Source organism: Gallus gallus, chromosome 3 (genome assembly GCF_016699485.2).
Source record: "Gallus gallus isolate bGalGal1 chromosome 3, bGalGal1.mat.broiler.GRCg7b, whole genome shotgun sequence".
Classification (NCBI taxonomy): domain Eukaryota; kingdom Metazoa; phylum Chordata; class Aves; order Galliformes; family Phasianidae; genus Gallus; species Gallus gallus.
This window is the reverse complement of record NC_052534.1, coordinates 33,998,639-34,014,077: the sequence shown is the minus strand read 5'-3', so window position 1 is coordinate 34,014,077 and position 15,439 is coordinate 33,998,639. Positions and strand designations below refer to the sequence as shown.

The window sequence follows — 15,439 nt, the reverse complement described above, 5'->3', positions numbered from 1 at the left end:
GCCAAGAGGGTCACTTGATAGTTTCATTTAGACTTGCTGACTTTGCCTTCTGTTTTTGTTTCTCCCGTGCCCTGTATCCCCGATGTCTCCTAGCAGAGATGGTGCAGGACTTGTCGGCTGCAAACCCTTTTATTTTGTCTGTAACCCAGCCACTGCTCTGACTGAACCAAACTGAGCAGGGAAATGTAACCAGTTGTTTTTCTTTTTTTTTTGCACACGTCTGTTCTTCCTCCCAACAAACCCATATGCTCAACTTCTCTGCTGCTGCCATCAGGCCAGTGACGTTCTTTTTCTCCTTGCTTTACCTGAGGCCCTGACTTGGCAACTCACATGGCAGATGCATTCCATATGGCTAGGCTTTATCAACCATGGTAAATATTCTGCAATTGCAGTGCTCCCATCCGCTGTGCTGGTATCGTAAAGCAGAACTATTAACGCAGACACAGTGACTAACCCTTCTGCCAGGCAGTTGTTGCTGCTGCTGTCTTGCCCTTCACCACTGCTAGGCCATGCATGTAAGTGACGAATGTTTTAGAGAAATTCCATAGTGAACAGAAACAAGGGTAATTCAATTCCAGGGCAATTGCTGAGATTGGATGTACATACTGCAGGCATTTTGTCCTTGCTAGTGGTTTTACTGCCCTAGCCACTCCAGAGTGGTGTTGTACCAAGGACTAAGTGTTGCCATAGTAGTTCTTGTGCAGTAGAGGAACTTGGGCATCAAAGTGCTTTTTTATGCTACTATAAAAAAAAACAACAATGAAAGCAACGCGACCATACCTCCCCTAGAGATGGGCTGTGGAGAGGCTGATGCTTATTTGTAGGCTGTAAAAGCCAGTACCAGTGAAGAGAGAGGACAGCAAAGCCAGACAAGATATCACCTGATGCTCTGGCCCTTCATCAGTATACCTATACACGCCGAGACCTGAGCTAACAGAAGCAGTTGCAACCTCCAGAAGCTGTAGGGTGCACGTGCCCTCTGAGGATCAAATCTAACTGTGCTAACGCAACATGGTGATCTCTGCATTTGCAGGCTCACAGAGACGGAGGCTTATTCCAGCTTTATCGCTTGACACCGCTTCCCCAGCGAGGAAGCCTGCAAACAGCCCTGGGGTCCGCTGGGTGGATGGACCCCTGCGAAGTGCACAGAGGGGGCTGGGGGAGCCCTTTGAGATCAAAGTCTATGAGATAGATGATGTGGAGAGACTTCAGCGGCGACGAGGAGGAGACAGCAAGGTGAGTGAGATCCTCATGTGCTGCCTGTCTCCTCTTGGAGAGAGGAATTCAGATTGGAAGTGCGATTCATAGGAAAGCAGTCAGAACTGTGTAGTATTGTACATCGTTAATTCAACTTGCAGCAATACTTGTATCTCATTTAAGACCAGTTGTAACTCAAGTTAGGCCTTCTTCAGTAGCAGCTAACAGACATTGGTTTCTTGTATTTTTGCTCTTGCTGATAGTCCTGGTGACTGGTGTGCTCCAGCAGCTCTTCACATCTATCTTTCTACACAGCAGTGGTGCCACAAGTGCTTTGATGATATTGTTTCCAGAATAGCAAAGCCTCTCCTCCCAACCTCACCCCTCAAAACATAAAGAAAAGTTGGAGAATTATAAAGACCAGCTCTTGAGAAGTACAATCATGAACAGTATCTGAAGTTGGTGCTTTTACAGTAACTGTGTATATAAGCTTTATTGTAATTTTAAGGCATTTTTCTTTCCCAGGCTCCTGTCATTCAATTAAGGTTGTTTGTGGTGGTGTCATCTGGTACAGTTCTACACGGAGAAAAACATCACTGCTTGGTGATTGTGGTGTTTCTGCCACATTTGTTTCACACAGCAGATTTGCCTACAGAACAGAAGATAGAGCAGTGTTGAGCCTCTAGCACAGGCTTGGAGGAGTTTAATTCTGGTAGTGGGGCTGCCCCCAGCCTGGTAATGATAGCCAGCTCTCACCGTGGCTTCACTTACTGCACATCTTGATGAGTGCCACCACTCAGAAATCATATGAGGCCAAGAGGAGTGCATCCAGACAGCATTGCAGCCTGTGCTGTTACTGTGCCCCTTGTCTTTAAAGAAGGTGTATTTTCATTTTTAATTATTATGAATTGATGGAACTTTTCACACCAACATCGTCCTTTTGTTTAAGGATGTTTAGAATTTGATACTGCTACCAGTTTTCTTATTTAATGATGTGACTGCTGCATTTCTTACACACCAAGCAGAGATATACTTAGGATTTTAACGTACCAAGCAATGGATTTCCTTTTCCCAAGAGTTTCATTTTTTCTTAGCCAAACTTCTGTTGACAAAAACCAGAAATGTTTTGCAACAGTTAATCTGATTCCACAATGCTGTGTGGTGTTATTTATTACTGTTTATTATTAAATATCATTGCAAAGAGTCCAAAGCTCATTGATCAAAAACATCAAAATAATAATTAAAGAAAGAAAACACACAATAAAAATAAAACAGATGATAGATTATTTTGTGCAGTAATTCATATGCTTCCAGAGTAAATGTCTCACTGTTAGTATTATTGATTGGAAGATCATTTCGCTGAATGGATCTGGGTATTTCTTCTCCTCTTCACTTGTTCCTTCCCTGCTCATTTTTCCTGGTTGGCAGGAAGTGATATGTTTCAATGCCAAGCTGAAAATCCTGGAGCATCGCCAGCAGAGAATTGCTGAGGTCAAGGCCAAGTATGAGTGGTTAATGAGAGAACTGGAGGTGACCAAACAGTACCTGATGCTGGATCCTAATAAATGGCTCAGCGAATGTAAGAACATTGTTTATTGCTTGAACTTATAGGTTTCCTTTGCTTTATTTCACCGTGAGGAAGGGAAGTAGAAAGGTTTGCTAAGAATGTGATGTGTGTTACTGTGTTTGTAGACTGAAATGAGCTGACATATGACCTAAGGACAAAATTTCAGTTGACTGTATTTCTAGAACTAGTCCCAATAATTCTTACTAAATCTTGATGGTAGAACTGAACAATCCTTTTTGCCTGAGAGCTGAATGTTAAAATGGTACAACATTGTAATGGTGAATATTGCCATTCATAGATTATCGTTCACACATCTCAGTTCACAGATTCCAAAAATGAGATATTTGGTTTTTTTGCCCTCAGATCACTGAGACATATGAGCAATATTATAAATCTACTCTTCTAACACAAAATAACACTGCAGAGCAGACTTGTCCCTTGGCACCAGTGGGCTTACATGAAGAATGAATTTGGCCCATTTTTCATAACTGTAGATGTGTAAATTCAGACCTTAAAGGGCATTCACGTTGAGATGCAGAAGAACCTCAACACCTTGAAGGAAAAAGATAAAAAGCGTACTGCAGTTACTGTACAGCATTTTTTAGTGTTAGTGAACAGATGAACTCTGTTGAAGAGTTCTCCAAAAAATAGATTCAAGGGGTTGTTTTGTTTTTTTTTTAATGATAATTGCGTGGGGTAAAAGGAGGTTGGGTGCTGTGACCTAACTCTTCCCTTGACAACTGTCATAAGTTAACACTAGATTGGTACACTCTACAAAACAACCACAATATGAGGCAAAAGAGGCAGATTTAAAGACCAGAGATTTGCTGTACATTGCCGTCTGCATACTGATGTGTGATGCCTTTGCTTCTGATTCCAGTGTGATAAGTGCAGGAAGCCTCAAGGATAGCACAGACCACAGGGCTTAGATGAGATGTGAAGCATTGGCTGAGATCACACAGTTCCCATACAATTTCCATGGAAGCAGCTGCCAGCTGTCTCTGGCAGCAAAAGGGAACCTACAGTAGTGTGATGTACACACCTTCCGTTAGCACTCTTGAACAAGCTAGTGAGAATTGCCCCGAACAGTGAGAGGTGTGATGAGCAAGGAAGTTGGAAGATGGTTTCTGATTCCAAGTTATGAATTCAGCAGAGAACTTCCATAAATCTCTTTTTTGGTCAGAAGAATGCATGAGAGAGTCAATACATATATAAATGCACAATGCTGAAGCAAGCTCTGAATGTAAAGAAAACCAATGGAAACAATTAAAATCAACTTGGCCAATTTTACACTTCAATGACGAATCTCTCCATCACGTTCAACTTGTGGGTTCCCTGCAGGAGCAAATGTTAACCTTAAACACACAGGCGTTTTGTGCCCACCTGGTTTCCTTACAGTGAGCTGTGTGGTTGCTGGAGGAGCAGTTCTGTTGGCTTTCCTCAGGGAAAGATGGAGCATGGCAAAACTCTGCTGCTGCTCTGGAAAGGATGGCAAAGCATATCACTCAAGAAAGTATTCTGTGCAATCTTAACAGTATTTTCATTGACAAGCCATTTTAATAGCCATTAAATAATAGACACAACTTTCAGTGACAGTGGGAAGCTAAAGATAACGTTGTGTACAGTACGGATGTTCTTGAAGGCTTGAATTGGATCCATATCTGTCAGCACCTAGTGCTGGGTTTTGTATGCTTTTTCTATCTGTGTATTTTCTTTCCTACAGTTGATCTGGAGCAGGTATTCGAGCTGGATTCTCTGGAATACCTGGAGGCCCTGGAGTGTGTGACTGAACGTTTGGAAAACCGTGTCAACTTCTGCAAGGCTCATCTCATGATGATCACGTGTTTTGACATCACCTCTAGACGCAGATAAAGAGCGAACCTCAAGAGAATTTCAATGCACATCTCTGCCATCCTCCTTTTCCCTTCTGAATAGCATCCCAAAGACAACAGAATGAGGATGAAGGTTGGAGTCAAGTCTCAACTGTGTGTATGAGAGATTTGCTTTACTATACAGAAGAGTAGTATTAAAAAATAACAGGACACACATGAAAAAATGGAGATAGAAGGATGTTGATTCTCTTAGCCTAAAAGAGCACTTTGAGGAACCTTTAAGGACATGTCTGTAAATAAGAACTGCTGGCAGAAGAGACTTCTTTCCTTGCATTAGCTGAGGGAGGAGGGAAGGTGGTTGTAGGACTTCCACTTGAGAGGTTCATTAGAAGAAATCCTATCCAGAAAGACTGTTCAAGTGCCTTGCAAATCTTTATTATCCAAACATTTATGTTCATACTTTCTTGTGTACAGATGGTGCTAGTCAAAAGATGAAAAAGGAAAAAAACAAAACACACTTTTGAAATGTACTTACAGCTTGTTTTTCTCTTGGTGTTTTCTCCTGTTTCAGACTTGCTGTTTCTAAGTAACTTGTGTTTGTAGAGATATTTCCTAATCAGTACAACATATGAATAAATGTTAACTGTCTTTTATTGTTAACGGAGTAAGGCCACTCAAAGAGAAACTTAGCTTCCCAGATGACACACAAATATTTCTAGCAGTGAGCAAGGTTTGCTTATATGTTCTTCTGTACAATCTTAAGTGGTAGAGGGCACAGTAATTTTCCTAACCTGCAGGTTCTGCAGTGTGTGAGGGAGGAGAGGTGACATTACGGTGAAGTAAGTACCTTTTGTATTTGATTTAACACCCATAACATGCTTTCTTTTTCATGTACTTTTACCTTTTTACTGGCTAGAGCTATGGATGAGAAGGTACTTTTATCCTAACCCCTTTTTCTGGGGCTAATAACTCAATGGAAAATTACTCTTGAGGGTGAGTCTCTCATGCTTATCAGTCCAAAAATGAATGATTTCTTTTGTCCTTCTTTCTTGATTCCATGACTGATAAAATTTAACTCTGCCTTCCTTATGTCCCTGGCCCAGACATACCTGAAAGGTGCAGAGATGTGCAGGCTCTGTTCACCTCAGCTAGTCCAGAGATAAGCAGGAGCCATGAGTAAGCAGATCTAGTGATTCAGGCATGTTGATGGTGATGTTTTCCTAATCACATTCCCTTATTTGAACTATGACAGAAGTCATCTTGACATCAATGGGTGACATCATCTAGTGGGAGGCAGCCCTGCTTATGGCAGGGGGGATTGGAACTGCATGATCTTTAAGGTCCCTTCCAATCCAACCCATTCTATGATTATGTGATTAAAAGGATGAAGGTCTGGGCCTCAGTGCACAACCAGATATTCTACTTGTTTGCATCGTTATCTATAAAACAGTATGTGGGGAGGAACATCCTTTGTGTTACTTAAAGAAGTGTGTGAAATTTGCATGTTAATTACGCATGAGCATAAGTAATTTTTTTCTTCTACAGGTTTCTTTTTCTTTTATATTGAAATAATTCCTTTCACAAAACAATCCTCTCACATATCCTTGTGTGACCTTCCTGTTGGTTATCAGAAAGTAACATCAACATTTGACATATACTCAGTATGCCTCAATTCATCAATTTATTGTTCCTACATGTAGCTCTTTCATTACCTGCATCATCATATTAATGCCATTTTACAGTATGCCAAGCACCCACTACTGGTGGAAAAAAATCCACAAAAATACTGATAGATTTTTCTAGTAGTTACCTTAAAAAAAAAAAAAAAAGATAGAAATAACATTCATATCTTTTCTTCAAATTCTCTATAATGGATATTAACAGATCTTATTCATTCTGTGAGCCTTATCACTGCATTTTGTAGAAAATCCTTCCAACATTCCATAGGCTTATTTGGGGGTTGAAAAAAGGTCATATATGGAAGTTCTTTCCTGTTATATTCTACACTATTTTCTTATGACTCTCATATTCACTGAAGACATTCGTCTGATTTCTTTCCCTTTCTCAAACAAACAAGCAAACAAAACCACAAAAACTGGTTTGTTGGTTTCTTTTTTGTCTGATTTGTTCTCTTTGTAATGATTTTAGTGGTGCTTGTTATGTGTTGGTTCTGTTGGGGCATCTCTTCTCCATAGATTCTCCCCATGATTTCAGTACAGTTCTACAGAGCCATGGCAATTGCCTCTGCAGTTCTGTGCTGAATGAAGACCTAGTACCTTTCGTAAATGAAGCATATCTTCTTTTGTGGATTCAGTCTTGCACAGTCCCAGATTCATGCTGTCAGGTCACATACACAGGAAAGAGGCTTTCCCAGCAGCTCCCATCTCTCACTCACCTGTGTCCACAGGTAGCCCTGTAGGCTTCCCAGGTTGTCACTTGTGTCATTTCATTGCGACCATATTTTTGGGAATTGTGGTGGCTTAATGCATACAAGGGAATGTAAACTTGAGATGTGACATCTGTGAACATTTATTGTACTTAAAATATCTGCAAAACAGATAATTGAAAACATCATGACTTTACTAAAACTGCTTTTAGTCTATAGTAGCCAGGATTTTACAGAAGACACTCTTGCAAGTCACCCAGGAAGTTCCGTTCTTTTAGCAATTGCTAGTATAATGCTGCTTTTTTTCCTGATTTCTTTAAAACTCATTAAGTTACCCAAAATATACGAGAGCAATGTGAATGGAGTCCTTAATTGTTTGCATATTCAGAAATCAATCTTATTTCCCTGGAACAGCTTTAGTGGGAAACAGCAATGTTAATGCAATTAGAAGTGAAGGTTGAATCTTTGTTCTCTCGTGTAACAGAGGACCACATATCCTTATTATCATGTTCAGTAATAACTGCAGAGCAGCAGCCATTAGTCTGCATTACCATAGCTACGTTCAGACCTACTGCTTGAGTAGTCTGGGCCTGTGAAAACTTTTCATCTTAATGTGCTTGAATGTTATATCTACAATGGGCAGAACTTGTTCTACAACCACAGATTCAATTGAGACCCTAGATTTGGGAATTTGGCTGCAATCTGAATTCACCCATTCCACTGGTCCCCACACTAGTGCTGGGAGTGGTGCAGAAAGCCTGGGTCATTCACCAGCAGTTCGGGAGCTCTGCTTCCCTTCAGCCTGTGGAAGAGCCCTAATTCCTGGTGCATTTGTCATAGTTACCGGTGGCTTTTCTGCCACCATCCATGCCTTGTATTTGCTTCAGAATGGCTTCTTGTCAATTCATTCAGACCTAAGCAATCAGAAGTATTATTTCACAGAAAGACAGGCAACAAGCTGATACCCAAGCTGTCCTTTCTTAGCTCTTTACTAAAGCTGTATGCTCACAGGATTGACTTAGTCCTTTTAAAAAATAATTTCTTTTTCATTTATCTCAATAGTGGGGTTTATCTTAAAATAGCATTATTATCCATAGCACAGGATTCCGATTTTATGACAGCTGAAGGAAATGAACTTTCTGACAAACACTACCTTTTACAAACGTTCTTGATTTTGTATCTTTTTTTTTTTTTTTTTTTTTGGTGAGCTAAAAGTAATGATAAAACCAAAGGGCAGTATATACATACAAAGAAATGCATATGAGCCTAGCCTGAGGGAGACACCCCACACACATTACTGCAAGGAGATTGCATAGCTGTTCACAAATGGCAACAACACTGCTCCTCGGCTCCTCCAAGGTTTACATTTAAAACCTTTCTCCTATCACTCACCAAGAAGTTGACTTATTCCACACTACAGGGAAAACTTATGCTTAAAACACGTTTGAAGGCTTCCTTCAAAGGGCCTTTATTCCTGCTGTTCTTCAACCTATAAAGCTAGGTTACTGCAGTTCCCACACAGAGGCTGTCATTGAAATGTTAAGGCCTGTCAAAGTAATCCAAAAGAACCACTCTGTATTTCAGGGCGCCACAAGTTGAAGGGAAGATATCTCACAATCACCACTGTTAAATACAACAATTTGTGCTTTTCTGTGGTGCATATACCCTGGTCACATCAATTGAAAGCCAGGACTCGTAGCCCCATATGAGATAAAGCTTTCTGTCAAGTCCTCATTGTTCTAAAAATTGTAATGTGTAACTTTCTGTGTTGCAGAGGACTGCCTATAGCAAATATTCTCATAAACCAGAGGTGGAGCGACCCCCTGCTGCCCATTCCTATGGGAGAACGATCACACAGTATCAGGGATGCATCAAATCACTTCAGAGATCAAAGAATTTATACCACTGCATAATGACAGGAGTAAGAGATGGTACTATTTCTCAAAACCATGGATAGGTGACATACTTTGCCTAATCCTGATGTCCTTCTAGCCCTTATTTTGTTACTCCATAGGCTTTTGTGTTGGCAACACCCAGCACTTTTTGGAGACACAAGGTTGGATGTTGCTAGCTATTACAAGATTTGCAATAGGTTTTCAAATAACTATGGCAAACAAAACTGTGAATGATTTGTCAATGCCAAGGTAATAATCTCTAGCTCTTGCATTTATTGTGTGCTCATCACAGGGTTATCTAAACCTCCATACCTGCTCTTGGAAATTATAAACCATTTTATTGTTGGCTTTATCTTTTCTTCTTTCTCCTTCTCAAGCAACTTAAAAAAAGAAAAAAAAAAGAAAAATAATCATTTTCCCTTGAAAATGTAGCACTCTTATCTTGACCCTATTGAAGTCAACATGGATTTTGCCAACAGCCTCACTAACAGCAGATTCGGTCTCACTTATGCGACATTCTGAAGCTCATAAAGGCAGTGATTATTCTACAAAGAACAGAGGTGCTGAAAGTGAAATAGTAACATCCATGATATTTCAAACCACCTTCAAAACTCTCTCAGACAGGAAAAAAAGTCCCCAACCCATCTTACTTTGAGTGGTCCTACTTAAGTATTGAGCAAACTTTATAATAATGGTAATAAAATGGTGCTTGAGGCAGTTTCAGCTATATTACATATCTCTATATACTATTGATATGGATGTATTCACCCTCTCTATTGTATATGTATGTGTGAATATTTACATATAGCACACATACATATATATATTTTATGTATGCATAGATGCTAACTTTTCTAAGTAAGTTTTACTTTCTTCCCTTCCATAGCTGAAACTGCTGGTTACTAACATCCACATCATATTCTATGTATGAAGGATATAATTTATTTGTAAACTCAGGATGTTCTTGTTTTATAGAGTTGCTTGTATTTTATAATTTATTTACACATCATGGTTGGAAATGCTGATCTAAGTGCTATGCATTGAAGTGTATGTTTGCTAAATTCATTTCACTCTGTCTGTGGCTACGTTCTTTCTCATTCTAACAATGGTATAAAATGGAGCTAAGGAGGAGACAAAATGATGGATACAGAACATATGCTGGCCCTACCAACGGGTGATTCCAGAAGAGGACATATCAGTAGTAGATATATATATATTTTATCAACTAAATTTTATGGGAAAAAAGAAAGAGAAAGAACAGCATGAGGACAAGTTCAAAATATTGAACGTCACAGCCATTTCCAAGTTGGTCAACAAATGCATTGAGCCTTTTGCCATTAAAATTGTAAAGTTTATTGTTTGCTGGCTAAAAAAAAATATCCCTTTTGTGGTATCTGAGGTGTGAAACATTGTCAAAAATATGATGTCTGGAAAAAAAAAAAATCAAACTATAGTGGCATTAAATGTTTACTTTTATCTTACCGATATATCTGCCTCCTCCTCCTATTTCACTTTGGATAAGAACATTTACGAAATGGCAGAGAAGAAGGTGCTTTTGACCTAACACAAGGTGATGTCCTGTTAGTGAGAGTGAATTAGATCAAACTTGAAACTGAAATACCCAAAGGAGTTCTACCAAGCAAGTATTGCTGAGAAGCAGATTTGCCAGAAAATAGCAATAAGGAATTGCAGAGTATGATAGCAATGACAGAAACACTGCAACCAAGCGTAGCACCATTAACTTCTCCCCTGCTGCTGTCTGGAAACAAAAAGAAAACACAGTCAGCAGGCCTGAACCGGTTATCTTTGTATATAAGGTGGTTGTGGATATGTGCTTCCTCATATTAACAGGCATTGCTCGAACAGTATCCGTGAGCAAGAAAACGAAATTGAGACAAAAAAATATATAAAAATGAGTTTATAATTATTTATCATCTCTCACATCTGTGTCCGATTTCCCTTGGCCACCATGCAGGTCTATTATACAAGGTGGATGTAATAAGGAGTTTGTGTCTATTACTTCAGACGTGTTACTCCCTCAGAGAGGCAATGGTGGCAGGTTCAGCCCATCCCTGGAGCTTCCAGTAAGGTGTCTGCAATTTCTACTTGCCTTGTATATGGTACTCCCTGCTGATAATCAAGAGTGCCTCACTTGTGAGACAAGATGCGAATTAGCTCTCTGGGCAAACCTTAAATGCCTGTTAACCACTGGGTGAGTTCCAATAAGGAAGTTCTGCTCTTCACATTGGAAGAAGACAACAAGTCATACTTCTTGTGGGGAGGAGAAAAAAGGAAGCAACATCTGCTTTAAGACTTGTCAAATGCTGACAGATGATTCCCTCATATGCCCCGTGCTAGGAGGGACAAGCTAGCACTCCAGGAGTCTAAAGCCTTAGTTGACATTTGTGCATTTAAATAACCCCTCCTTTTGCGCTGTTACTATATCAGCACAGTGACAGAGATGGCAGCCTCAGTGGCAGGGGATGTCATCACCTATGGTGACTGCCACTTCTTAACTAAAAATCTTGAGGTGGCCACAGAAGCAATATTTAGCACATAACGGCATGGGTTGGCAGAGGGGAGGAGGGGGTTCCTCCTCTCCTACTGGCAAACCCTATGACTCCTTCACAACTTCAGCTGTTGCCCCTGGGCCAACGAATTTACATGCTGGTGCCTCTCCATAGTAGCTGTAAATGAAGATAAACAGCCATTCTTTCATCTGTGGGCTGTTCAGAGCAGCTTTGATTTGCTGTAAAGAGCTAAAAGGCTTATTGCCTATTTTTGAGGTAATTTATCTTCATTGCTGTTATCATGCAGCCACATCAGTATTAAAGAGCCCAACATGCCTTACAGTGACAAAAGCAGAGAAAAAATGGGTTAGCACAAGTCTTAGACTTTGTCTGAGAGAACTGATGGTGATCTCTATACAAGCTGAAAACAAAATCAATTCATTGCTGGCCAATTCTGAAACCTTAGAGAGCTTAATGCTACACAGCTCTGGTCTGAAGCAAGACTGTCAGGAAAGGTTTGGGACATGGAACAAGAGCAGAGGCACGTACCTGACAAAACATGGTGCCCTAATGAGGCATGGTTGAAATGACTGGTACCTCTTGTAAACTAACATCTCAGCCACGACCAAGTCTTTGAAGCCAACAACTTGCCAGTCTGAAGATAAAAGCAGAAGAGGGTTTAGCATGGAAACCTGACAGGGCTTTGTCTCCTGGTGGTGGTCCTGAGCAAGCTTCCTCACTCCTGGAAAACCAGGGTGAGAAGAACCAGAAGTTAAAGCTGGTTCATCTCTCACACTGGCCTGTAACACACTGGGGCCATGGGATCTCACCTCATTTTGGTTGGCAGCACTGTCTTTAAGCCACTGAGAAGGGAGGGAAGAAAATTAATCTCACTGCTTCTCGTATGAACACAAAATTAATGTTTATCTCCTCTAGAACAAGACCATCTGTGAGTGGATTTCATGTTTTATGATATCTGTTAGCATTCATGACAGTTGCCAATTTGGCAGTTTTGGAGGCTGACATCTGCTATTTAACGGAGCAACGCTATGCTGGGCATTACCAGGCAAATGCTCTACAGTGCCCAAAGACCAAAACACATAAAAGCATGTAGGTAGCTTGGGGGTCCTATCTGCTTTCCCTTCAGGAACAACTCTGGCAAACGGTGACATGGGTACAGCCCTAAATGGCCAAAAATAGTCGGTCCCCAATGGATGCTTATCAAGGGAAAAGATTTGCATTAATCTTCATGCATGTTTACGCATGCCTCGTTCATGGAACCTTATTGCATGGGTTTGGCATCCATGCTTTGCATCAGACTGCAGATTCCATGCCAGCCAACTGGCAACCAAAAGTATACAGCTGTGTGCATTTGACACACATCCATACCCCCATTTCTAGCTCCTAGCTGCCCAAGTACAGCCAGACGCATAGCTGTGGTGTGTGGGACTTCCAAGCTCGCTGTGGAGAGAAAGCCTCACACCTCCAAATATGGAGGAGCTTTGTCATGTATTTTAAAGGGACCAGGAAATGTCCTTGTCTCATCCCTGCCCCACTTCATTCTCTGAATGACTAGAAACCAAGGTAATGGGGAGAAAAGTGACATTTCTCTAGTTCAACAATAGATGAATCCCTCATTGCAGTTACAATAACACAGAGAATGAAAGCATGAGCGCAGAAGCCAGGCTGCTCATGGCTGTGCTCCGCCACACCAGTGCCTTCAGCAGCTCTGTGCCACCCACCCAGCACGCTGCTCTGCTAGCTGCCCTGGTGCTTGCTTGAAACGAGCACTAAGTCGCTCACTTCTGTCTCTTAGCTGGGTGCCCAGGGATCCAACTATGGAGAGTGAGAGCAGCTGCGGAAGATTCAGAGCCCTGTTTTTATTAAAGAGCAAACTGCCTGCTCCTAAACTGTATGTGATGGCAACCCCGCAATGCCCAGCAAGTTTCATCTCAGGAGCCGAGCAAAACACTGTAACCACACAAGCAAAACCACTCCAAGGACAATGGAAGGCAACACAATTAGGCAAATAATTGAAAAACAACAGTTCATCTTCTTACCCTGCAGTTAGTGACTCGTGCTGCCCCAGGGGGGTATAGTTTGGACTCCTGCCTGCCATGAGTTTCCAGAGGCTTGGAGAACATTTCTGAAGGTTACATATAAAGCCACTAAGATGCTGTGAAATCCACAGAAAAGCTTCTGGAAAGCATCTAAGCCTGCACTTCACAGCCATTGTACTCAATTCTTTTTGCTGATAAGGCTGGAACAGTGGAAGCACCGGTTCTAGACTTTTTATGTGACAATTAGCGTTGCAGTGGCATAAAGTGATCTGCAGAGCAGGAACAAACACTATATGTGTACTAAAAGCCCAGCTTAGCAAGAGGGCATCTCACCTCAACTCTCTCGTAGGTCTGCAGTTAGTGCTAGTGTAATATAGAGTGCTAAAATACTACAGCAGTGCAACAACTGTTCTAGGGCTGACTCATTATGTGAAATATTTATTTATTGTCATTCTGAACAGTTCCTACCTTGCTTGTGCGTGATGTTACTAGTTTGCTTTTCAACTTTTTCTCCACATTTTTGCAACACATGCTGGTCTAAGAGGCAGGTTTCCCATATGACACATTAGCCAAAGAATCATTCGAGTTGGAAGGGAACTTAAAAGGCCATCTAGTCCAACTCCCCTGTAATAAACAGGGAAACCTACAGCCAGATCAGCTTGCTCAGAGCCTGGTCCAACCTAATCTTGAAGGTCTCCAGGGACGGAGCAGCCACCACCTCTCTGGGCATCCTGTTCCAGACAAAGCCTGGCAGCCTCCTCCTGAAGGCCAGGACCTGCAAAAGCCTCAGACACTCCGTGGCACTGCACTGCCAGGGGCCTGCAGTGGGGACACAGTCTCATTTTGAGATCCATCTCAGCACACTGAGAGCAGAAATTTCACTGGGACTAAGAGCAGGGGGGAAACAAACCAACCAACAGTCTATCATCTGAAAGCAATGTCAAACCTAGCTATGAAGATTCACTGATTTATCCTTTTCCCTGCTCAAACAGGATCTCTGTGTAAGATTGACCCATGCACTAAGCCATGTTGATCTCTCCATAAGCTCTCACCATAAATCGTGGAGGCCATCACACTGCCTTATCTTGCTGGGGCTTGTAAACCTTTGAGCTTCAAATTGCCTCCATGACCCCAGAAATTCTTCCCTGGGCACGGCAGAGGATGCTTTGGGGCTTTTTTTTTTAGAGCACACCAATGTAAGTTAACCCAAAATAACCAAAGTGTTTCAGATGGGCAAGCCGCAAATCGATTTTTCTAAGAATCACATACTTGGCCACATCCTGGTTTTACTCAGATGTGAGGCCATACAGCTTGCTGAGGAGCTGGCCCAGCCACAGAGGGTTACCTCCTGCATGAGCTTCTGCTACAAGACAATTCAGACAGCTCTGGTGCTGGACAGGGAGTGGGCAGGGACAGAGGCTGAGCAGCTGCACTGAGTCCTGCCAGCTGAGTGCAGTGATGGAGGCACCTCTTCTAGGGCCAGGGAGAGGTTGTGGATCCCTTCTGGTCCCAAGCTGCTGCTCTGGCAGGGGCACTCACGAAGGCTGCTTTGAGATGAGTGTGTTTATGGTACCAAGCAGGACATGGTGACTGATTTCTGAGGAAGAATAGGCATCGCTTGCCATCTCCTTTCCCTGCCAACAAATCTGTGCCTGGGATCATCTGCAGGCCTGAGGCAATTTGGGGTTTCCACCATTTCAGTTTGGCAGGGTGCTTGAGGTTTTTCAGAGGAGCTGCACATGGCACATGGAATTCAAGCCTAATGGCAGGTGGCACTGCAGAGCCATGGGTGCAGAGGAACGGCTGTGGTGCAAAGCCAATGCATTTGCTGTGGCCTTCTTCTGCCTGACTTGTTTTCCTACACTTGCCAAGAACAGAGCAGCAAGAAAAACATTTCTGTGTCACCTCAAGAATGGTAACTGGGGTGAAGCCCCAGTAGGTGTTTGCATGTTGGGAAGCACGCAGTGAGCAAGGCACCAGTTTCTCACAGAA

At 41.9% G+C, this 15,439-nt stretch overlaps 1 protein-coding gene across 1 annotated transcript in view; it reads left to right on the top strand.

The window, feature by feature from the left end:
* The window catches only part of KIF26B (kinesin family member 26B), a 294,103-nt gene extending 283,739 nt beyond the window's left edge, over window positions 1-10,364 (top strand). The window contains exons 13-15 of the mRNA XM_003640984.6: window positions 1,034-1,236; window positions 2,626-2,776; window positions 4,488-10,364. Coding sequence (XP_003641032.2) covers window positions 1,034-1,236; window positions 2,626-2,776; window positions 4,488-4,636 — 503 coding nt within the window. The 3' untranslated portion in view covers window positions 4,637-10,364. The remainder of the gene's footprint in view (window positions 1-1,033; window positions 1,237-2,625; window positions 2,777-4,487) is intronic.
* The last annotated feature ends 5,075 nt before the right edge of the window (window positions 10,365-15,439 follow it).